The following is a 25,442-nucleotide window of genomic DNA, read 5'->3' on the forward strand; positions in this document are numbered from 1 at the left end:
TGGGATATAGTGATTGAACACTCCGATAGTATCTAAGCTTTGATTTCATTGTACAACTTGAATAGTGTATGTCAGGAATGTTGAAATGGACATTTTCATCAACTTTTAATTTTTTATTTTGTAGAATGATGATTACACCGATCCAATACTGTATGTTTGGGATGTTGACATGGATACAGTTGCTAACTTTGACTTCTCAGTGGGTCATGGGGAACAAGAAGACTTCTCACAGGCTGATGAGAAGGAGGAGGACCAAACTGATGTTGAAAGGTATGATATCGATCCAAATGTCACTTTGTTACCAGACATACAACTCAAGATTACTGTATTGTCTAAAGTACAAGTCTATACAGCATTATTATCATTGAATCAGTCATCAATTCTCGGTACCTGAAATCGAATATTACTGCCTAGGCGCATCATAACCTTCATGTTCTATTTTGACCCTCTAGCATGAGCATGTAAAATGCTATTGCAGGTTCTGAGAATTTGTATCATTTGACCATGCCACTTAGTAGAAATGTCACTATGTAACAATGTATCAATGATAATTGTCTTTGGTACAGACAGAATGTTACAATGTAATATTTGCTGATGTGGTTTACAGCCTGTACAATATCAGACTAGTATAATGTTGATATTTATACTTGCCTCCAAACATTGTGTAGTGTTGTTAGTCTAGTGGGTGGCATAGTATGCGTTTCCTTGGCATTTTAGTATAGTGCATAATACAACCCATAACACCAACGTTAAGCATTTTCTGTATGGACCACAATCGTTTATAACACCCATATCAAGTGTAAAGGTATACTGTTTCATTTGCTAATTGACCACATTAGAAAAGCCACTTGCTAGGCTTGTAAATAAACCAATTGAAACAGTACACTTTACACTTGATATGAATGCTATAAACATGTGTAGCACATAGAGAAAGTAATTTACTGCTTAAGTGTCACTCGTTGTAAATGTTAAATATAATTTATTGTGTATTAGGCCTGAATATCATATTTGAATTCTGACTGTAGCAAGTGGTGTTTAAACTTTGATTCAGTAAAGAGAACACTACAGATAGTGTCAGTGTCAAGTCAGTGTGAATGCTTTGACAGTATATGTTACTTTGACTGTATACATGCTGTTTATTATCCCTGTAATGTTATAGGATGCATAGTCTTGGTGTTCAGGTCATCATTTCAGAACGTGTCTACAAGCGGTAGGCATCTAGAGTCTCTCCATACAACTTATCTAACATGTGATGTGATGTGATGTGGTGTCTGTGTTTCTCTCCTGTCCACTTTAACCTTTCAATTGTGTAGTTTTCAGGTCATTTCAGAATGTGTCTACGAGCTGTAGGCATCTAAGAATCTCTCCATACCACCTCTCTAACTCACTCTGATGTAGTGTGGTATTTGTGTTAATGTGTTCACTTCTGTTGTGTCCTCTCTAACCCTTCAAATGTCACATGTTCGAGTCATCATTCAGAAGGTATCTACAAGTAGTAGATGTCTACAATCTCGCCATTTACCTGGGCCTCTCTAACTCATTGTGATGTTGTGTGGTGTATGTGTTAATGTATTCAACTCTGTTGCGTCCACTTACCATTCAAAAGTCAGTGTTCAAGTTATTATTTAAGAGCATGTCTACAAGCAGTAGGCATCTTGAGTCTCTCCATATTACCACTGTGATGTGATGTCCTGTGGTGTATGTGTTAAATGCATTCACCTCTTTTATGTCCCCGTACCTCCTAAAGTCAAAAGTTTTGTGTAGGATGATTGGGTCGATCAATCTGCGCGCGCGCGCGCGCGCGCGCGCGCGCGCGCGTGTGTGTGTGTGTGTGTGTGTGTGTGTGTGTGTGTGTGTGTGTGTGTGTGTGTGTGTGTGTGTGTGTGTGTGTGTGTGTGTTTGTGTGCGCACGCGTGCGTGCGTGCATGTGCTGTGTGTGTATTTGTTTGTGTGTGTATGTGTGTGTGTGTGTGTGTGTGAGAGAGATCACTTCCAATGTTAATCTAAAATATGTACTTGATTTGTGTGATCTTGTCCCTATAACATGGTTATGTGCAACATTCAAGGCATATAGTGTCAGATATTAATTAATACGGCACTCTCCAAAAGCATTTCACTTCTTAGAACACGGATTTTTTTCTGCATGGTAAGGCACACAATAACTTTGATGAAAATAACGATAAAAGTTTAAGACATGCTATTGCTATATATATTATATTACAGGGGACGATCTGAAGCAGCTCGTGACATTGCAGGTCGTTATCCAATCTCTCATGTATGGGACCCTCAGGAACCCAAACTACTTGTCTGTGAAGCCAAGTTGTCACAAACAGCAGATCAAAACACACCTAAGAAATCACATCTAGCCTCAACTGTCTACCAACCAGTAAGTAATATGACAGAACCCCATGATGCGTAAGTGCAAGTGTGGCATACTCTGTGTATTTGCATGAGTGCTTGCAGTGTTCTCTGTGGTCATGTTTACATAAGCAAAGCAAAGCAAGTGAAAGTGTAGCAGAAAACACTGTAAGCATGAGTGCAAATACCCCTGAGTACCTACATCTACACTGGCACTCATGCATACATCATGGGATTCTGTTATTATTATGTGTGTCTATCAGAAACAATATTACATTTTGTGAACAGTGCCCTCACATGATTCCTTGTACATCATAGAATGCTCATGTGTGCTCTCATTTGCATACAGGGGTGCAGTATTAATGTTCTCCAGTTTTGCACTACAGTGAAAATTCCAATAGTAAAATAGAAAAGAATTACAGTTATTGCATTCAGAAATGTGTGCACTGATAACAGTTAATGTCCTAAGGGTATACATTACTTAAGTCTTGTTCTTATATAAGTTGGCTAAGCATTTCAGGCACCACTATGACAGAGTCCCATGATATGTGAGTGCAAGTGTGGCATACTCGAGGCATTTGCATGAGTACATGCAGTGTTCTCTGCACCCATACTTTCACGACCATAGTGAGTGAAAGTGCAGCAGAAAACACTGCAAGCATGAGTGCAAATACCCCTGAGTACCCATACTGGAACTCATATGGCATGGGGTTCTGTTATTATTATATACTAGTATGTTTATTTGAAATGGCAAATTTCTCTAATAATCATACAACATGATTTTATGTGTAGCAAATGATCGTATCCTCATTTGCATATCATTTGCATGCAGGTATGCAATAATGTTTTCGGAATTGCACAGCAGTGCAAATATCCCTAGTATGTACGCACACCAGTGCAAATAATCTCTGGTACCATATGTAATAATACCCCTTCGTCAATGTTGCAATGTTGTTTTCTCAGAGATGTGACACTTGATTTATCTGTTTTCCTTTATACAGCCTGAGGTGATCATAGTGTCTTTATTCAGTACTTTGGAGCATGGTGTCATGCTACAAGACAGTTTTGCTCTGTCTGATAACTACAACACTTTAATGGGTCTAGAAGTGCCATTCTTTTACTTTGTCAAAAAGGTAAGTCTTGCATTAGGTTTCATATTTTAGCTATCCCAGATTTTGTACATGTAAGGGTAACATGGCAAAACAGAATATTGACAATTCATGGCATCACATCAGAATTGACGACAGACATAATTGAGCTGTAGTGCTAAGAAAAACAATTTATTTTTATAAATTAAAGGTTACCAGCAAAAAAAATCCAACTACTGGTCAATTAGTCAGTCAAAAAGAATTTCTATCATGCAAGACTCCAACTCCATCGATTGATTGATTGATTGATTGATTGATTGATTGATTGATTGATTGACTGATTCATTCATTCATTCATTCATTCATTCATTCATTCATTCATTCATTCATTCATTCATTCATTGACTGACTGACTGACTGACTGACTGACTGATGGACTGACTGACTGACTGACTGACTGACTGACTGACTGACTGACTAATCAACAAATCAGTTGATTGATTGGTGTTAATTTTTGGTATATACGATAAGCCCATTGTACACTCACTACTATTCAGCCATTACTAACTGGTATATATATGTACATTTCACAGTCAGGGCATAGAATATCACCCCACTGGTCCCAAAGTGTATGACACAATACCTATTTCTATTGCAGTCACTGTCATTGACATCCCTATACAGTCAGCTCTATATAAGAACTGAATTGTAACTTTTTTATTTACCAGTTGTATTAACAATATGATAGGTTGTTTTTTTCAATATGTACACCTTTAATTTGAGTCCTTGTCTTTGCTACAGCTAAGTGACATTGGTCCCAGTGATCCACACAGTCCACTGTCCAACCTTGGTAATGCTGTATCTAGACAGGTGATGAGAGACTTTGTGGGTCTTGAAGACGGCGATAAGAGTGCTAGGGACGCCATGATGAACTTCAGTTACTATTTGACTATAGGAAACATGGATGAGGCTTTCAAAGCCATCAAACTTATAAAAAGGTGAGTCGATTAGGTACTTGACAGTAGAGGCGGTTTCTGCTTTAGTCTCTCTGTGAGTATGCCAAGGCTGTTATTGATTTTTGTTGAACGTTAAACTTTCCCGAGAAAGACTTGTATATATTATCCACTATGTATTTGTGTATTTTGAACATACATGTATGTGCATAATGCATTGTGTGTGTGTGTGTGTGTGTGTGTGTGTGTGTGTGTGTGTGTGTGTGTTTCTGTGTGTGTGAGTGAGTATCTGTGTGTGTCTGCAAGTGGGATTGTGTGTGAGTGCATCTGTCTCTGTCTGTCTGTCTGTGTGTGTGTGTGTGTGTGTGTGTGTCTGTGTGTGTGTCTGTGTGTCTGTGTGTGTCAGTGTTTGCCTCTGTATGTAAGGGGACATATGTGTATAGTTAACTCATTTGACAATAGTTTAATTCTTATATTGTATTGATTCAGGAAACTATTTCAATAGTAAAAGTTATCAGTTTAATAGTGAGAAAACAAAGTCTATTGAAAAGACATTCTAGACACTGACATACTACACTCACATTCACCTCGATGTAAATAGAAAATTCTTCTGAATTATTGAGAATTTTGGCCATACTACATTTATAATAGAATATAATTGGTCATCATTCACTCTAAATGTCTCTAAATGTCCGTTTTTTGCTGTCTGTGTACTTTTGCCATGTTGTTTTGTATTAGCTACTTCACAAATGTTATTTCACTTAGTGTTGTAAATAAATACAGCCTGGAATAGACTAAATTTAACCTTAATAACCATAGATCAATGTTTACTTTGTTGGTAGTGGTTATAGACTTGTATTATTTGGTGTTAAATCTGTCCTTTCGTAGCACAAGAATCATAGAATGTAGAAGATATTGTTTGAGTTAGTGAACAAGTTGATATTGTTTAATTTCTGCCATAGACAAAAGATTTTAATGTTCTTATACTTTCTGTAACACTCTGTGTAGCCTGTTAACTTCAATCTCTGATTTTTTTTTTGCTTCAATGTCTCACTAAATGTTTGTATTGCTAGCAACAACAAACAAACAATGTTGTTTGAAAACTAAATGCTCATAGATTGGTTTGAAAAAATGCTCTCAAAAATGATTGGTCACAATGGGGAGTGATAACGTATGTCAGCCTAATTGACTCTATTCAAATGAAGTCAATTTGTAAATGTGCCCATGTTGAGATGAGCACAGGAGTGATATATATAGCAAATATTATGTAAATATCTACAAACAGGCATGCTGATAACTGACATTGGGGCGTGGCTAAATTAATCGTTTGTCGGTACTAGCACTACAAGCGGTTAGTGAGACAACGAAGCAAAATCTCAGATCGCCATGTAAACAGGCTAAACTCAGTATCACAAAGTCTGTATAGTATAGTTTGTATCCTAGCACAGGATATATCGGTACTGTTTTTCTGTGTTGTATTCATCGTAACAGTCATTTTCATTTGTATCTCTAGTAATAGTCATATCACATTTACAGATGGAATGTCAGCAAATAGTAGTAACCAAGTAGTATAGTTTGTTTTGTGGAATACATTTTTGTTTGTCTGTAATGCCTAATGGTCAAATCAGAGTGTTCTGTCATGTGTAATGTTGATACTATTGATAGTTCTACAGCCCATTTCAAGTTACCATTCACTGGCTCTGTTTAAAATTATGCAAAAAAAAATAAGAAACTAGACATGCTACATTTTAAGATAGTAAGATTGAATGAATACAGTTTCTTGCAGCATTTTATCAAAATGAAATGAACTAACGTGCCAGCATACAGACATCAAATGTCGACATCAAAACATTGGTGCCCACTTGTCCACATCTAGTTGCAGTATGTTTACATGGTTTATTTCATTTAGATAAAAGGTGTAGCAAGAAATGGCAATCTTGCCGTCTTAAAGTGTAGAATATGCAGTTTTGTATTGGTTTCTACTGAATTGTATCAAAGAGAGCCATAGACATGATAGAGCAGTAACTTGAACCAGGCTGTATTTGTGACATCGTGGAGTCTGTTGGTTGCATAATTACCATGTGTATGTGTTGTTTTGTAACATAGCAGCGCTGGTGAACAGTAACTTGAAATTGGTTGTATTTGTTTGTACACGTAAAACTACAAGTTGGGAAAAACATGATTAACCGATTCTGTAACTGTTCTGATTTACCAATGGTAATTCCTTCTCACCCAAAGATCCGAACAATCCAGGAGTCGTCTTTTAATTTTAGACAGGAAGTTTTGAATCGGGGATATTGGACTAACACTTGTAGTTTTGGGCATTTTCTTAGGTTTAAGTTTAAAATGCTTTATAAAAATGTATTCTTTTAAGTATCTTGCATCTATTTTAAATTTACAGCAAAACAAATTAAGATTGTGTGCCTCTGACTGGTGCCCTCTAGTGTCAGTCAAATATAAATCTTTTGTTTTTAGGGAACATAATTTCACAACTCAATTTCCTCCTCTTTTGTTTTTCCACCTGTTATTTCACAATGAAAGTACTCATGCTGATGATGACAGCATTGAGGGTATACTGTCTCACAGGTAAACTTTACAGTCACAAAGACATTGACTACAATAACTGTATGTAAACATAGCAGTAATGTGCAGTCATATCATGAGATGACTACATTTATGTCTCATGTCTCTTGTCTGTTCCTGTGTCACCCCCAAGTGTTTGTAGGACTAGAAAGGCTCCTCTTTTGTCTTAACCAGTGTCATCCTTTGTTTACACAGCAGGCTCTGTAGGGATAGGCTGGCTTCGCGACAGTAACATGTTAATAACTTGCTTGGTGTACAGCTAAGGGCAAACTTAGAAACGGATAAACTGTGTCCAATGACTCTTGGCTTATAATGTAGTGCGTAGAAGTAGTGTTCAATGTGTAGAAAGCATAATATAGGTAGATAGCATCACAGATTTGGCTTATATTGTTGGTAGTGAAAATCATTGTGAGAATTTGACTTTATATCATGTATCTCCATCGTAAAATATCCCTTGCGCTTTCATCTTTTGTCATAAGAATCACCATAGTGCAGTTACCGTATACTTGCATGAACCGCTTCAAAACAAAACAAAAAAGTATGATCATTGCCTGGCCATGGCCAGTGTCTATGTACACTCTGTATCCTATCTAAAGCATGGTAAGTGCAGGGCTGGCAATACATCTACTGATCATCAAAGGGTCAAAGGTCGGACATCTAGCTGCTTTCCTCTTGCCCGTTCTCAAATCTTATGTTTTTGTTTGCATGCTTCATTGTCTTGCATGGAATAATGTACATGATGCAGGGATGAAAGGTAGGAGGGCTTATTACAACTCATTCCTATTGTAAAAACTAGTAGATGTAGAACTCTGTATGAAATACTTACAACTATTTATACTAACTTGTGTTGTTTGACAAAATTAACAAGTAACATGTATGTTAAAATCTGCGGCTCTTCAATTTTAATTTCTCATATTATTAACACATTCTTTCAAATCACCCCTTGAAGTACAGCTTCTTGTTGGTCTTATTATTATTAAAGAGCATTGAAATCATTTTCAAATCATCTGTGCTGCTCTTTGCTACTGCTGTTGCCTGATTCCTACCATGCCATTCTTATGTGGTACTGCTGAAGAGCCATAGTGAGCAGTTTAAACTTCAGAATGAAAGAACCTGAAGTGTGCATCATTTGTACACATTACTGCATTGGAACAGTTGGAATCCAAAGGGCTGTGGTGGTTGTCTATCATTCCTGAACAAAGGCACACACACACACACACACACACACACACACACACACACACACACACACACACACACACACACACACACACACACACACACTTATTTTCACTACTTGCATAAAGCCCAAATAACATAAGTAACATTATGCCAGTTTTCGTTAAATATTGCCAATTGAAAAATACATCAACTTTTAACTCAAAATGGACTGTGTTAACCTTCTGAATAGATGAATTAATAGCAATTTATAGATATTGGTGGTGCTACGTCCACTTCTAGCTAGCAGGACATTTTTAGTGTCAATAGTAACAGTAAACTTATTTATGAACAAAATTGCTTCTAGATCAAATGAAATTACTGTGCATTGATATCAGACTGTAGGAACTGTCATTATCATGATTTTAGTTTCTTTATATATCAAAAGTTCTATCTAGTTTGACTCTAGTCAAAATTATAGAATTATAACTATTTTCAGAGTCAAGCATTCGATTGGGTTTGAGCAGTGATGTAGATAGAAATATCAATCAGACAGATTTGTAATGTATCAGTATTTTATCTATACATATTGTTACTGTTCTCTAATTTCTTCGGCTGTCAAATTTGTGAATTGATATGTACTAACACACACACAAACAGTTGGTCCGAAGTGTTTTTCATTTTCAGCAGTACAAAAACGACTTGAATCTTTTAATAATTTTGCACCTCACTGATCAGTTTGTTGCTAAAAGTCAATATTTATTGCATAACTCCAAACTATATTACATAGAGACTTCATTCAAATGCCTACTCCTACATACATGTAATTGCATGTGTGCTTTATATTAAGGCATTGACCTTTGACCTTAACTGTGCCCTTCAGTTAAAATCTTGCATATGCACTTAAAGGTGTTCATTTCAGTCACACACAAGTAAACTACAGTAGGGGTATGTGTCTTCTATGGAGACTTGTTTCTTTTTGTTTATTATCAGAGTACTTTGGAGGTGTCCCATTTCAAGAACTTTGAATACAATAAAAATTACTGTAGTGTAGATATGCAACATTTTTGTTCTATTTAAATAAATATACTTGTGTCTCAAGTAGATATAGGATTATCTGTTCCAAGCCAGTGGAATTTTAGTAACACTGTGATCTCTGTGATCAACAATATCCCCAGCTGGATTTTCATGAATCTATACTTTCCTGTTCAATGGTAGTAAATTGAAATAGAATGCCATGTTCTTTGTAGCTATCAGTAAAATGTTAGATTTATCATGAGTATGTACACTCAGTGGACAAACATTGTCACTATACCGGCTACTTACTGTTTTGGTGAGCTCTGAATACTTTTACCCTTTTTTTATTTTATTTTTATTTGATCAAGAGTGTTATGTTTTTATGTTACAAAATAATCAAATAGTAAGTACATTATGGCTGAGACAGGTCTTTGTAACTTTAACTTGACTGAAATTGCTAACTTACTCACACAACATGGAGTAGAAAAGTACGTAGTCATTCATGATTTTTTCTTCAGATTGGATTGTTTCATCAAGATAGTATTTGGTAGTGGCATTTTATTGAAACAATTGCCAAGTTGGTGCCACAGTGACGTGGCATATAAGCAAGATGCGGCTACCACAGTGACCTAGCAAAGGATTGTGGGAATGATCAAGATGGCCATGACAGTGACCTAGCAAAGGATTGTGGGAATAATCAAGATGGCCGTTACAGTGACCTAGCAAAGGATTGTGGGAATAATCAAGATGGCCATTACAGTGACAGTTATAATAGATTGATAGGATTCAACATAACTTTACAGTTACCTTGTGATCATTTATTGGAAAAAATGAATAACCCTATTAAAAATAGTTCTGTCTTTGCTATTTTGCATCACAGTGAATCAGTATGGGAGAACATGGCAAAGATGTGTGTGAAGACAAGACGGTTAGATGTGGCCAAAGTCTGTTTGGGTAATATGGGTCATGCCAGGGGAGCTAAGGCTCTGAGAGAAGCAGAAAAAGAACCAGAGTTAGATGCTAGAGTGGCCATACTAGCTGCACAGTTAGGACTTTTGGTGAGTCTGCTTACTAGATTACTTTCAACAAGTCACAGGGTCAACAATCATTCAGGTCAAAGGCTAATTTTTGGTTGATGGCAATCTGTTGGTGGTTGGTTGGGCGAGGAGTTGCACAATTTTGTTGTTTTAAGATTTCCCTGGGAATGCTTTCTTCTTCTTTGTAAGTTAAAATGTCCTGAGTCCAAAGAAGTTGATAAAAAGCTGATGTTTCAAGACTAACTTTTAAGTTAGAGCTGAATTAAGTTCTCACACTTTTGAAATTGTGTGGACTGTTTCTTCTTTGATCTGAACAATTATATTTAACAAAGTTAGCAAGTGATTTGATAGGATGCTAAAAACAATAAGAAGATAAACAATATGTGTTGTATGTCATGAGATTGAGAGAATTATGTCATATTTGCAACAATGTTTATTGATACTTAATGGTAACCATGGTGATATGTTTACATTAACAGGATGATGCTGAGAGGTTGTTCAAAATGTGTAAGAGGTATGATCTGTTGAATGATTTTTATCAGGGAAGTGGACAGTGGAGTAAGGTAAGAAATTTATATGATTGTTTTGATCATTTCCTACCACTCTATCCATGCAGCAGACTCAATTATTGTCTAAATTTGATAATGTCTGCCATGGTGACTGTTTGTGAGAGGGTGTATTGTTAATTTTGGCATAGTGTCACCAGTGAGTGTCTCTGGGTTTTCGAGTTTTTCTCCTGCACAAAACATGAAAACAATGAAGAGCCTAAAATTGTATTTCTGTAGGAATATTGAAAAAGCATGTATGGTTCAACATCATAGCCATTACTGAAATCATTATTATCTAATAAATCATCTATTGCATGATCTGAGGCCACTTTGCATAATATGTTAATGAGTATTTTTGCTGTATACAAATATATGATAATAACTGTTTATCAGTGTGCAATATTCATTGACCTCAGACCGTACACTGTGTAAATGACATGCCATCTTTCAGTATTTTCTGTTGTTTTTCTCTTTCCAGGCCATGGAATGTGGTGAACTTCATGATAGAATACATCTAAGAACTACTTATTACAATTATGCAAAACATTTAGAAGCTAAAGGGGATATAAACGGTGCAATACCAAAGTAAGAGACTAGACTTTTCAACTCTAAACCATATAGACCCCCACCAATATAGACCCTCCATGTATGGATGGAAGGTCTATGTCTAAACTAATGTACTAGCAGGTACTTATAATAAGTAGCATGGGAGATTATGACATCTTCAGTAATATAAGCATGGAATTGGATGAACGTCGTTTAGAATATTTCCTATGAATTACATTATCACAAATGCCAAAATCAGAAGTACAGTGTATTTGAATTGACCAAGAATGTCCTTGACTTTACTAATGTGTATATAAAAAGCATGCTTTGCAAAGTCCTGAACATCTGCTTTCAAATGGCACCCTAGTGGTCAAACTGTGTAATTTTTTCTTTTTCTTATATGATGGTCAGCTTTATTAGCTCCGCTGTCAGCGAAAGCTGAAAGCGTAGCTTTAGGTATAGGTGGGTATTGAGGTATAGAGAGTAGAGTGAATCATAGGTGTCCGTCAAACTTTTATATTTTTACTATCTACTCCATAAGTGACAGTCGGAATTCTTCGTTATTTGGTGTGCATGTTCCCTGGGGGGAGGCTATTCAGATTTGTTGATGCCAAGTTGATCTGTGCCATTTTCAATTTTTTATGATTTTTTTTCATAAAATGTCATTTTCATCAACTCCTTGAAAACCTCTTATTAGATTGCTTTGATATCTGGCGTGTTGATGCGCAGGGGGTAGCTTACTCAGATTTGTTAATTTCAAGTCAGCACATCCTCATTTTTATTTTTTATGATTTTTTTTTTGTAATTTGAAAAAAAAATGAATATGTTAATGAGCATAATGACCGACGCCATATTGGAAATCAGTCGACGAGACTTTAAGTAAACTGCCACTTTTCAAAAGACACTATTGACGTCAAACAAGCAATGTAATATGTGCTATAGTCATAATTCTACGCATTGGGCGCCCAAATGACAAGCGTTTGTTCGAAACAGGGTTGTAAACTTCAAATCCAATTCTGCACCCTTCTACATAATCAGCCAGTCCGCAACATCCTCATTTGCATACTCTATCCTGATTCGACCAGAAGCTGAAGGTGACCTCATTCGACCGAGCGATTTTCCACAGCAAGTATCTTGAGTATCAACACAGGACGTTCTTAGTACTCACTAAAATCACACTTCAGACCCACTATAAAAGTGTGATGTTTTCAGGTAACATGTAACTTGTGGTTAATTCTATATTGTCGTGCAATTTGGAATGACAGTGAACCAGAATTCAGACAACTTGCGTAACGTAAGGAAGGGCATGCCAGGCATGCGGTTGAAGTTTAAATATGGCCGACAGTTCACATGTAAAGTTAAACGACATGAACGTGTCTTGCCTTTCCAAAATGCAAATATTTGGCAAGTAAAAATAATTAAAATAATTACAACTTTAATTTGGCTTCAGACTTTGCATTATGTTTTGCGTATCTTTCCCCGTTTTACATGTAAATCCGAAAAGGTTCTCTCTCATCATGTCATCAGTGTCAGTGATCATACCGCGCGGGGTAGTCCTCGGGTGCACGAGTCTGTAATACTGACTTGACTCTAAACACCGGAGGGGGAGGGACAATTGTCAGAATCGAGTCCCGAATTCCTCCGTATGCAAGCAGGACTACGTGCGGGGCTGCTTTGAGTACGAGCGAAGTGAGGCATGTTGAGGTATTTTGTTGAGAATTATAAATATTGCGAAATGTCAAGTACAAGGTTTAAATACAATGGAATGATGAAAAAAATGGCAGAGTCTGCTGACAGGCGCCGGTAACAAAAAACACTGTGAATTAAAATATCAGACGATGTACATGTATGTATTAATCGCCGACAATCCACCCGTATGCATGAGGGACTAACCCGGAAGCAAGTCGTTGTCAGCCATACGTTACAGTGGTAACATCGTCCGAGAAATCGCTGCGTTCAGAGTGTCATTATTCACAGAATTGTTGTTTTCGAGTGAAAACCCGTCTTGAATTGTATAACTCTAACAAATGAAGACATGTCAAGTTATATTTTGAAAGTTGTATCGCTAGTTTGAGACGATTTTCTCACGTACTATAGTACTATCGAGGCTTACTTGGAAGTAGTAGGACCTTCCAGTTCATCGGGAAGTTTAGCCAGTCCGATAATTCTTTCTGGTTTAGTTTACAACACTTTTGATCACGCAGATTTTGTTGTTGTGATGAAAAGAAATTAAAAAAAGATCATTTCAACCATTTCGTTGTGTTTTCTTTGTGAAAGGTAACCGAACATGAACGAGTGTTACCACTGTAACGTATGGCTGAGAATGACTCTCTTCCGGGTACTTGAGATTGTCGCCGTACGGAAACTAAGATGGCGATTAATACATTTCTTCCCTATATATATCTACCACAACTAGAACAAGTTGAATGTTGTTGACTTTGTAAATTTGTTAGAAAATTGAAATTCAAATTGCCTCAAAATTATTTTAGATCCCTAGTTTATTTCATTCTTCATTAAAATTTTCCAGGGTTACAGCTGTAAGACACTGGAATTACTTATAGCCAACCTCAAAATCCTCTTTTTTTCTTTTTCTTGTGTGCATTTCCCAGTCATTTTTTTCTGAGATTTTGTGCAATTTTTCATAACAGTAGATTTTTGTTATAAAATGGTGACTATGGTATAAAAGTACAATACATTACCAACTTCTGTGTAAAATGTGTTTTATAGTGAGACATCATATGAAACCACTAACCACTTTATTGCATCGCTAAAACAAAACTGCATAGTGACTCGAAGAGCTGAAGACCTGAACCACTTCTACATGTCACCAAAATAAAAAATTAAATTAAAAAAAACAGCGGAGCTATTCTGACCGATAGGTCGCTTGTTTGGTTACTGCTGACATTCCAGTTAAAAATCACAATTCAAAAAGCACCCTAGTGGTCAAACTAGACAATCTTTTCTTTTTCTTGTATGATGGTTAGAGTTATTTGGTTACTGCTGACATTCCAGTTAAAAATCACAATTCAAATTGCATCCCTAGTGGCCAAACTAGATAATCTTTTCTTTTTGTAATATGATGGTCAGATTTATTTGGTTACTGACATTCCAGTTCAGAATCACAGTTCAAATAGCACCCCTTGTAGCCAACTACATAATGTTTTATCTTTCTGAGAACTAGAGTGTGATCAGGCAACATATTACTATACTTATAGTCCATCTACCAGTACCATGGATAGAAAATTTTAGTAACTGCAAGGGAACCACCCAATTGTACTTTCATGTTAGACTAAATCTGTTACAATGATATTTGTGCTGTAATTAAGCCTTTCTACTTTGACTTCAGAGTACAAAGTGAGTTGTCTGATGTTGATTTTTATGTGTTTTTTTGTATTTCAGCTATGAAAAGTCAGATACCCACCGCTTTGAAGTTCCAAGAATGCTATGTGATGAACCTCAAGCTTTGGAGGCCTACATTATGAAAACAAAGGACAAGTAAGTCTTTTCTGTTACTCATAAAATGTCATAATCAATAAATGGTAGTGTTAAAAGATACATAAATACAACCAGTGACAGGAAAGCATGTACAAGTGTAGTCTAGCTGCTAGACATTGGTTGTTCTTCTGATACAATACGACACATGACCTAACATCGCTATCGAGGATTCGGGCAAACCCTCACTGCGAACTTTGTTCGCTTATCGTATCAGAAGAAAGCTTGAATGTCTAGCAGCAAGACTAGTACAAGTGGAACTTGTTACAAACAGGTAAAGTAAACAACTGAATTAGATTAATAATACTAGTCTTTGCACATTAGGTTGGAGGTACAGAGACAAGGAAGGCTTGACAAGAACAGTTTTTATGCTTTCTTTACATGTACATGAAATGCCAGGGGAACTTGAAATTAATTTGTACATCTGAGTTTTTCTGTAAAAAGGCCATAAAAATGTCTTATCATATGATGAAATGTAAGAATTTTCTCTGTACTTCCAACCTACTTTGCCAATTGTAATTAATCCAATTCACTTGTTTACTTTCCCAGTTTGTAACATGTTCCACTTGTAAATGCGTGCATGTCACTGGTGTGTGTGTGTGTGTGTGTGTGTGTGTGTGTGTGTGTGTGTGTGTGTGTGTGTGTGTGTGTGTGTCTGTGTGTCTGTGTGTGTGGACAGATGGGTGGATGGATGTACACAATTCTGTTACATTTTTCAGAGTCTGGCAGCATATGTAGTCTGTGTGTTTAATACAGACACTTGCCAACATCTGTTAACAAGTATGTAAAACTTGGGAGATGACTTCCAGTCTGTCTGTCTCTCTAATTGGTATACTGTCAGAAACAAATTGTCTGTTATATCTTACACAGAGCATTGAGGAAATGGTGGGCACAATTCATGGAGAGTACAGGGGAAATGGAAACTGCCTTACAATTCTATGAAGCTGCACAAGACTACTTATCTCTATGTAGGGTTTACTGTTACTGTGGTAACACAGATAAGGTAAGCACATTTTCTCAGGCATATGAGCTGTGTAGTTTAGCCAGTATCCTTTACTGCACTTCATATGTGTTCGGCCATTTTGGGGATTTCCTGCAAGGGTTTATGGGAAAACTTTCTGGTAATGACATCGTGAATACCCTAATATCTTTGTCTTGACAAATGCAAATGCAGTAGGAAATCCCCAAAGTGGTTGAACACATGTCAAGTGCAGTAGACATGCTTTAGAAGATTTCAAAGTTGAGGAAGTTACCAAGGTTCTGTTTTATTACCAAAAGCCATGTGTAAGTCGATAGAAGTAATCAATAAAATAAGGCAGAAATATAAAGCCAATACAAAATGCTGGTCCACAACAAAAAGAATGATTTTATGTAATCATTGTGGCATGTACTGTTTAAAGAAAACACTAATGCGAGAATGTGGGATTGAAACGCAGGCCTTTAAAAGAATGAGCTGTGCTGTATGTATGGGCTCCGATAGAATGCAAGTAGGTGACACACACACAGTTTAAGTCACTTACAGCAAAAGCTGTGAAGCAATGGTACCATGTATCAGTCCAATAGTCTAGTCCCTGTCTACATTGAAAGATTGTGAACAGAAGAGTTTAAGCGTAATGTAATTGAGCATATTATGTGATTTCCACCAACAGGCAGCTGAAATATGCAATGAAACAGGAGACAGGGCAGCATGCTATCACTTAGCAAGGCAGTATGAAAACCAGGTAAGCAAACTCATGTGCATTTAAGTGTGTGTTTGTGTAGTAACATAACCCACCTTATCTGTCTCAGATATTAGATATCAGACAATTTGCAGGACTTCAAGATCAATGTTCTTTATATTACACACGGCAAGCAAAAGCCACAGGGTTGGATTTTGCAGTCTTATTACTCTATCTACAATTAGATGATTTCGTTGTATTTCACTTCTGTACAATACTGTACATTTTATCAAAATGAAATGGAGTCCAGAACTTGTAAATCTCAATTATCTTATCAATACTGACAAATTGGTATAAAAAAAACTGCTGAATGTACATCACATTGCCTCCTAAAATATATGGCTCCCCCTATATTTAACACTATGTACCATGGACTATAGGTTGTGAGATTTTTCACAAAGTGTTTTGTAATATAATAATGTTCCATACCCTTCATCAAACACTGTACAAAAGTACATGGATGATGAATAGTGCAATTTTGGCAAAAGTTGTTTTGTAGTTTACATGATATAGGGTAAAATGCACCCACCCAATGTGCATATTTTGCCCTCATAGGTTAGTTTGAGTATGTGTTAGTCTTGTATGTTAGAGAAGTGATCTCTTCCGGACAACCCGAAGTGCCGCAGTTCGCCATTGCTGCTTGCAGCCTGCTCTTTCAGGCCGTATGGTGTGGATTTACAGAATTGTTTGATTGTCATAAAAAAAAACAAGAGAATACTATAATGAGTTGCTCAATTTAATAATTGAATAACTTTCTGTATGAAAAGTGCAGTGTGCATTCTGCAATGAAGATCTTATCTGAGTCACACATCTCAGTGGATAAAACATTTATAATAATTGCCATGGCACATGAATGGCAACTGTACTCATAAATATGAGTGTGGTTTCCTTGCATACACTGCGGCACCATATGGCCCAAAACAGCAGGCTGCATGCAGCAACAGCAAAGTGTGGCACTACAGGTTGTCTGGAAGAGATCACTTCCAATGCCCTTAGCAAGGCTTGTTGTGTTGTAGTTTCTGTTCATCCATTATTTGTCTGTCAGCTGCTACTGCAACCATCATCGTCATACTCCTTCCTTCCTTCTACCACATCACTGACAACATAGCTTTAACTCTCACTCTCCTTCTATCCTATTCGCTAAACAGACTTCATGCATACCTCGCTATTCTCACTTTGTCATTTCCTCCTTGCCATGACAATGCAAAAATGGTTTACTTATATCATACTGACAGCAGAATTCCATCAATTTGTATATTCATTTCTGTGTTTTTAAAGATCACCGGCTCAGTGGCTCTCTATGAGGTAACAGAATCAACCATCTCTTCCTTCCCGCCTGTCAGACTGTCTACCTGCCTACCCTGCATGCTTCACTCAAAATGTGTGTGCTCTGGCAGTGAATATCAATTAACAGATTAGCTTGTCTTTGATTGGTCCCATTTTGCATCATACAAGTGTCACATGACATAAGCTGACCATTCAGTGTTTTGAAGGATTTCATATCATTAATAGTAGCGTAGACTTTTTCAGTCCTGTCCTGTTCAAATTCAAAAGTTTAGAAAATTCTCAAAATAAATTATGTTTCTTAATTCTCTGAAACATGCTGCTACTACAGTGATATGAAATTTTCAAAGAAAAGATCATTTCACCATTCTTCGTAACCCCATTTCCACCTACATTTTTAAGCTAATTGTAAAATAAAATACAAACCTAACCCCTTGATAAAAGCTCTGCCACAATGACAACATTTTAGTACTACCAGTATCCCAGAACTATGGTAGTGTCTGTTATTGTGTGTGTGTGTGTGTGTGTGTGTGTGTGTGTGTATGTGTGTGTTCTGTTGTTATGTACAGTTACTTGTTGTCACATAGATAGTCAATGAGATAGCTTTGTCTTGTTCTTTTTGCTATTATTTTGTGTGTGTCTTGCTTGATAAGTCTGTACATTGACATCAATATGTTTTCTGTTGTTATTTTCATATGTGTCTGTTTCACAGTTTGATGAGGTAAAGTGATTGTGCCGAGTGGAGTGGAGTGTCTGAGTGTACTTGCACACACTCACCGCATGATGCAGTTCTTTATCACTCCTATGACCTTTCACCCCTTGTAAAAAAAATAATGAGTAAATGCACAAGAACACAAGAATGAAATTTGAGGGTTTCACAAATACTGAGTGTAGATTATGTTTTATTTGTGTCACTGTAATACACTGTAGTCTTGTAAGAACAGACCAGTCAGGTATACTAAAAAATATTTGATAAAAGCAAAAACTGGATACCAAAATTGCCATACATCATGTCTGCTATGAAACATAAGTGTGCTAGGATAAGTGTACAAAGGACTAACACAGTAAAACAGTACAAGCAGAAATAAGCTTTAAAAAAAGACTTGATCCTTGATTCTTCTTAATCAGATTTCAATGATGAACAAAAAAGTCCAAACAAATACCTATATATATTCGTACAATGTCTTAAAGAACAACAAAAAATCTGTACATCCTAGCTGTCCCATTTTCCATTCAAGTTACATTAGACTGAACAAATGTTAACACAGATATTAGAACTTGACAAAGATGAAGTAATTAGAGAAGGAGAAAAGTACAACTTGGCCAGTACTCAAACCCAAGACCACTCGAACTGTAGACAGTTGCACTACCAACTATGCCACTTAGGCCAGTGCCACCAACCTTTGACATTAACCCATCTGTAAAAGTAATGAAAATTATAACCCCCATCTACCCTGGAGTGTAGTAACATTCTTTCAGCAAGACTACATGTGTTTGACAAGTTTATAATGAGAAAATAGGATTGACACAGTGTATCTATAGTCACCAATACACAGACTGAAGTTAAACAAAGCCTCGTTTGTTCACAGTGTGGTTTGTCCATTGGTCACTGTATTGTGTTTGATATTGTGTACCCATTTCTATAACACTACCACCTCCTGCCATCCCTGCACCATGGTGTTACATACCTAGCACAAATCTGGAGTATCCCCAGCAACCATAGTACAGCCACATTTTGACTGTCTATAATTTCAACTTTTGATCAATCCTGTTAACTTATACATGTATTATGCATAAGAAAGTACACCCTGAATACCCTGGAGCAACTGTGGTGTGATTTTTGTGGCAGTTTTTGTGTTTATTCCAAGTATCACAATCACCCATAATTTCTGTCCAAAGTTTGGATTGAAAAACAGTTTGTTTGTTTAATTTATTTGGTTCATTTAAGTGTAAATTAAGGCGTACATTTGTCCCTACCACTTGAGTCATTCATATATTGATATGAATGACTTGACATGGATTGTTAAAACTCAATCACTTTCATCTTTCTACCAAAATATGAATGCATAATATTGTGAAATGAAGTCAAAAGAATATTAAAAATCATAGTAACGCTTAGAGAAATGTAAAAGAGAAAGGTAGCCTATAGTTATCTGTACATTATCAACCCCAGAGTGTGATGGTTATATTGAGTTTGTGTAGTAAATGTTGTGGTATACTCAAAAAATAAAGAAAACGTTCCTGTATACCAGACAATGCAATCTAGACCTTACAAAATCATAGTTTGATTTGGGGGGAACTAAAAATATCAGCACTTTGCAAGAATCTTTTGGTTTACCAGAACATGATCAATGTCTTGAGGGATAGGGAGTTGACAAAATGTGCTTTCCAAAATGTGTAATGTTAGACCTTTACAAGATCTGTGATGGAAGTGTGCTGAATTATCAGGACCATAGTACTTTGAGGAGGGGAGGGGGGCAGGGGGACTACATTTTTGTGAGTATTTGAAAGGACTTCATAAAACACAGCCAACACTACCAATATTGTATTTTTCCTTTTCTTAATAAAAATCTTCTCTATAAATATCTTTATAATGTACATCTTATTCATTGTACAGGACAATGTGAAAGATGCCATTCACTTCTTTACAAGGGCAAGGGCCTACAGTCAGGCCATCAGGTTATGCAAGGTAAGCACTCAAATATAGTTGAACTTGAACATTTAAAGATAAGAACTAAGAAGACAAGTGGAGAACAAAAAAAAAGTTTGTTTGTAAAATGTTACTGAATCATCATTTGTTCATGATTATCATTGGGTGGTGTCTTTGATGGATGGAGGGAGGGACGGATGGAGGGATGTTTGTTTGTTTGTGTGTTTGTTTAACGATGTCTTTTCTTTGTAGGAACATGGCATGGAAGACCAACTAATGAACCTTGCATTGATGAGTACACAGGAAGATATGGTAGAAGCAGCTAGATACTATGAAAATAATCCTAACACTCAAGACAAGGCTGTTATGCTGTATCACAAGGTATGATGTCCCCCACCCTACCCCCACCCCACCCCTAACACTCAAGACAAGGCTGTTATGCTGTATCACAAGGTATGATGTCCCCCACCCTACCCCCACCCCACCCCTAACACTCAAGACAAGGCTGTTATGCTGTATCACAAGGTATGGTGTCCCCCACCCTACCCCCACCCCACCCCTAACACTCAAGACAAGGCTGTTATGCTGTATCACAAGGTATGATGTCCCCCACCCTACCCCCACCCCCCACCCCACCCCTAACACTCAAGACAAGGCTGTTATGCTGTATCACAAGGTATGATGTCCCCCACCCTACCCCCACCCCCCACCCCACCCCTAACACTCAAGACAAGGCTGTTATGCTGTATCACAAGGTATGATGTCCCCCCACCCCACCCCACCCCTAACACTCAAGACAAGGCTGTTATGCTGTATCACAAGGTATGATGTCCCCACCCCACCCCACCCCTAACACTCAAGACAAGGCTGTTATGCTGTATCACAAGGTATGATGTCCCCCACCCCTAACACTCAAGATAAAGCTGTTATGCTGTATCACAAAGTATGATGTCCCCACCCCACCCCTAACACTCAAGACAAGGCTGTTATGCTGTATCACAAGGTACGATGTCCCCCACCCCTAACACTCAAGATAAAGCTGTTATACTGTATCACAAGGTACGATGTCCCAACCCTTTGAAACTGAAAACACACCAATCATGAAAAATGATAATTTTCTAGGTTTTGATAAAACACTTGTTCTACAATTGTGTAATATGTGTTTGGTATTTCAGGGTAGTCATCATTTCTCTTTCATTGCAGCTGATGGCTGATCATTTGAAACTGAAAACACACCAATGCTGAAAAATGATAATTTGCTTGACTTTGATAATTCACATGTAAAACTTGTTTTACAATTAGTTATTTTTGTAAATTTGTCTTTTCAGGGTGGTCATTTCTCCAAAGCACTTGACCTAGCCTTCCGTACAGAACAGTTTGGGGCATTACAGTTGATAGCTGATGATTTGGATGAAAGGACAGATCCTAATTTACTCAATAAATGTGCTGACTTCTTTATGGAGCATGGCCAGTATGATAAGGCTGTGGAACTACTTGTTGTAGCTAAGAGGGTAAGTGAAAACACAGTATGTCTTTATTTGGTGTGGTGGTGTATCATTTTCAAGACACCTTTTTTATTTGAAAGTAATCATAGAATATTTGTTGTTGTTGTTGTTGTTGTTGTTGTTGTTGTTGTTGTTGTTGATTCTGCTGTTTTTGATGTTGATGACATCACTGGTGTTGGTAATGACAATGCTCCATATAGCTTAGAAGTTGAACAGCTAGTTTTTCTCATTACTCATTTGTTAGGATGATGCTGGTGTTTGTTTTGTACAATAACTTATAACCATTGCTTGAAGTTGAACAGCAGTATTTGTCAACACCCAAGTTTTATGTTGCTGTACTTTTCTTACCCACATTTTTTTTTCTGTACACTTATGAACACACAGTACCTTGAAGCATTAGATCTATGCATCCAACACAACGTGACCATTACTGAGAAACTAGCAGAGAAGATGACCATACCTAAAGATTCCAACCAAGTGGATAACGAAACCAGACTGAAACTATTAGAGAAAGTAGCTGATTGTGCTTTCACACAGGGTTCATATCACCTAGCAACAAAGAAGTATACACAGGCAGGCAACAAAGTCAAGGTAAGGTTGTGTATTCAATTCACTTCAATTATTTTAGTTTGTTGTAAAACCAGTCAGTCCAGGAACAAAAGGAATGCATCAACTTAGAGACATGGCCTCAACAATTATTAAAGGCCTAGGCTATGGTGATTAGGATTAAAATTTAGGTGCAAATACAGTTGTCTGACGAAGCTAGAGAAAAAAATTTGGTCCAAAATAACTCAAGATCCTATACGACCTCTATATTTCTCAGCTAATCTTAGGACCTTATTTTAGACACCACAGTATAGTGTTGGGGGCTGTGTCTTCAATGCACAGAAGACTTGTTAATGTTTACTTTGATGAGAGAAGTTGAATTTTTCAGTCCATTTCACTGATGTAGTTACAGCATGTATATTGATTTGATATCTTTGTCCTCTGCTAGGCCATGCGTGCTCTACTAAAATCTGGTGATACAGAAAAGATAGTCTTCTTTGCCGGTGTGTCCAGACAGAAGGAAATCTATGTGATGGCAGCAAACTATTTGCAGTCTTTGGACTGGAGAAAAGATCCTGAAATCATGAAGAATATTATTGGTTTTTACACCAAAGGCAGAGCTTTAGATTCACTGGCAGGTTTCTATGATGCATGTGCTCAGGTAAGGAAGGGTTTTTCATTGACACAAACCATAGTGGACACCCCATATGTCCTGTTTGCCCCTACATTGAAATGACTACTCTAACATTTTTTCTTACAATTTTTGTCCATTGAAGAAGTAACAAAACCTTTCCCTTGAAATGATTTGATGTTTTCCTGTTGAAAATTATGCAAAATTGGTATTATAAATTGCGCAATCTTTCCTGTCAGCAAATTTTATTTCTACCAGTTGTTGATGATATTGTGTACATTGCCTTGCTGTCCTTGTGTAAACAGTACAAAAAACGTATGGACCACGTTATTGTTTATAAACCAGTTGTAAATATTGTACAGGGTGATTAGAATCACACAACAGAGGAACTGCTATCATCCACTTGTGTAATCTACCACATTGAAGAACAATAGAGTTAGTTTGCATCTATCTTAGTAAACCAAAGTTGTGATTACCAGAGTCGTATTATGATAAATTACCAATTCATAAATTTAGTCGCATATCACAGTCATTTATTCACTAATTATGAAGGATATCACTTGAGGCAATGCAAGGTTTTCTTGTCCGTTTAACTGATTTTCATACATTGATATTTCAAAATGTTCCTTTTTTCTACCTTTTGTATGGTACAGGTTGAGATAGATGAGTACCAGAACTATGACAAGGCACTAGGAGCTCTCAGTGAAGCCTACAAATGTCTAACAAAAGCCAAGATGAAAAACATTTCACAACAAGAAGACAAGATAGCCAATCTGAAACACAGAATAGGATTGGTCAAGAAATTTGTACAAGCTAGAAGGTGAGTAAAGATTAGTGAATAAAAACATACATAATAGTGAGTATATTCAGTGAACAAATATACAAGTATAGTGCCCTCTGTCAGTGCATCTTATGCAATCTCAGTCATAGATAATTTAAGCTCCTATGTAATATTACCAGAAACTATATCCCGTCATCAGCTTTTGCTGCCAGTCAAATATTTCTATGCTGTATCTGTACACTTTATTACCAATAATCACAGTATATCAGATATGTCTATTTCAGCTATTTGTAAGGTTTGTGGTAATGAAGATCAATTGAGGTTGAAGGAGGAGGAAATTATTTTCTGACACAGAACGTTAGAACTCTAAGGAATGAATAAACTATTTACATAATTCCCTACCGTCAAACTCAGTCCATTCTATCTTTCAGGGCATGTTTTGGGGGTTCTTTTTGGTGTGCATGATTCTTAGATCTTTCTATGCATACTTTACTGTTTTATTAGAACTTGCAGTGTATTGTTCTCTTTCAGTACACAGATATTTGTCAGGTTTTCTACCTACTTATATTTTGCCTTGGTATCATGTGTAAAAGAATATCTATTCAAAATGTCAGGATAGTACTTGTTCATCAGGACTGTTTTATTTGTACTTTTGCACTCAAATATTTCAAGTCACCTTGTTTGTCAGTAATGGCCACGTTGGAAATTTGTCACAGTTGTCAACAAATACACACAATAACATAGAAACCTGCACACTTTGCAGTTATCAGATCACCTATAATATACTCATAAAGTGAGAGGGATAAAATATCATGAATTCCGTGTTTTTCAAGTCATCACAAGCAGCCCATCAGAAATCAGAAATCAAAGATGGCTGCCACTGATGGAATCAATACCTATTGATATTGATGCATAGTATAGAAGCTTGTACTATATATGTCTACATGCAAACTTCTAAAACAGAACCCCATGATACGTATAGTATTTTCACTAGTGCTTGTGTTCTCAGTGGACATACTTTCACTAGTGAAGCCAGTGAAAGTGCATTAGAAATCACAGCATTTTACTTGAGATGACTTTGTTTTTACTCCAGTACACCAAATGTGTAACTTTGTTTTTGATTTGCTGTATAGGTTGTTCGATGAAGACCCAGAGGAATCAGTGAAACTGAGTCAAATATTACTAGAAGAACCAGAGTTAGATAGTGCTGTCAGAATAGGGGATGTATACGGCATGCTGATTGAACACTATGCTAGGAACGAAAATTATAGAAAGGTAAGCTGATTGAACAACTTCTTGTGTATAACTTGAAGCCGTCCATTTTTATGGAGTCATGATGGTTGAATCGTTAGAGTGGTTGGCTTGGAATCTAAAAGTTGTCAGTTTGAGCCTCATTTCTTGCACTTGTTTCTGAATGACTAAAGTCTTTTGGCAAGATTTGAACCATGACTTTGCCCATGTCAACCAGCTGTATGAATTGGGATAGTAGGATTGAGGTTGCTGTATGAATGCTTTAAAGCCCAGGGTGCAATGGATTGTATGCTCCC

The 25,442-nt window shown here is 36.9% G+C and overlaps 1 protein-coding gene across 1 annotated transcript in view; it reads left to right on the forward strand.

The window, feature by feature from the left end:
- Nucleotides 1–25,442, forward strand: part of LOC144435698 (intraflagellar transport protein 140 homolog) — a 49,737-nt gene that overhangs the window by 21,677 nt on the left and 2,618 nt on the right. The window contains exons 15-31 of the mRNA XM_078124305.1: nt 125–270; nt 2,224–2,386; nt 3,360–3,491; nt 4,248–4,444; nt 10,038–10,215; nt 10,674–10,757; nt 11,221–11,327; nt 14,688–14,783; nt 15,651–15,783; nt 16,430–16,501; nt 20,400–20,471; nt 20,685–20,813; nt 21,761–21,943; nt 22,322–22,528; nt 22,932–23,144; nt 23,768–23,934; nt 25,029–25,170. Of these exons, the coding sequence (XP_077980431.1) occupies nt 125–270; nt 2,224–2,386; nt 3,360–3,491; nt 4,248–4,444; nt 10,038–10,215; nt 10,674–10,757; nt 11,221–11,327; nt 14,688–14,783; nt 15,651–15,783; nt 16,430–16,501; nt 20,400–20,471; nt 20,685–20,813; nt 21,761–21,943; nt 22,322–22,528; nt 22,932–23,144; nt 23,768–23,934; nt 25,029–25,170 (2,421 nt within the window). The remainder of the gene's footprint in view (nt 1–124; nt 271–2,223; nt 2,387–3,359; nt 3,492–4,247; nt 4,445–10,037; nt 10,216–10,673; nt 10,758–11,220; nt 11,328–14,687; nt 14,784–15,650; nt 15,784–16,429; nt 16,502–20,399; nt 20,472–20,684; nt 20,814–21,760; nt 21,944–22,321; nt 22,529–22,931; nt 23,145–23,767; nt 23,935–25,028; nt 25,171–25,442) is intronic.

Source organism: Glandiceps talaboti, chromosome 5 (genome assembly GCF_964340395.1).
Source record: "Glandiceps talaboti chromosome 5, keGlaTala1.1, whole genome shotgun sequence".
NCBI lineage: Eukaryota > Metazoa > Hemichordata > Enteropneusta > Spengelidae > Glandiceps > Glandiceps talaboti.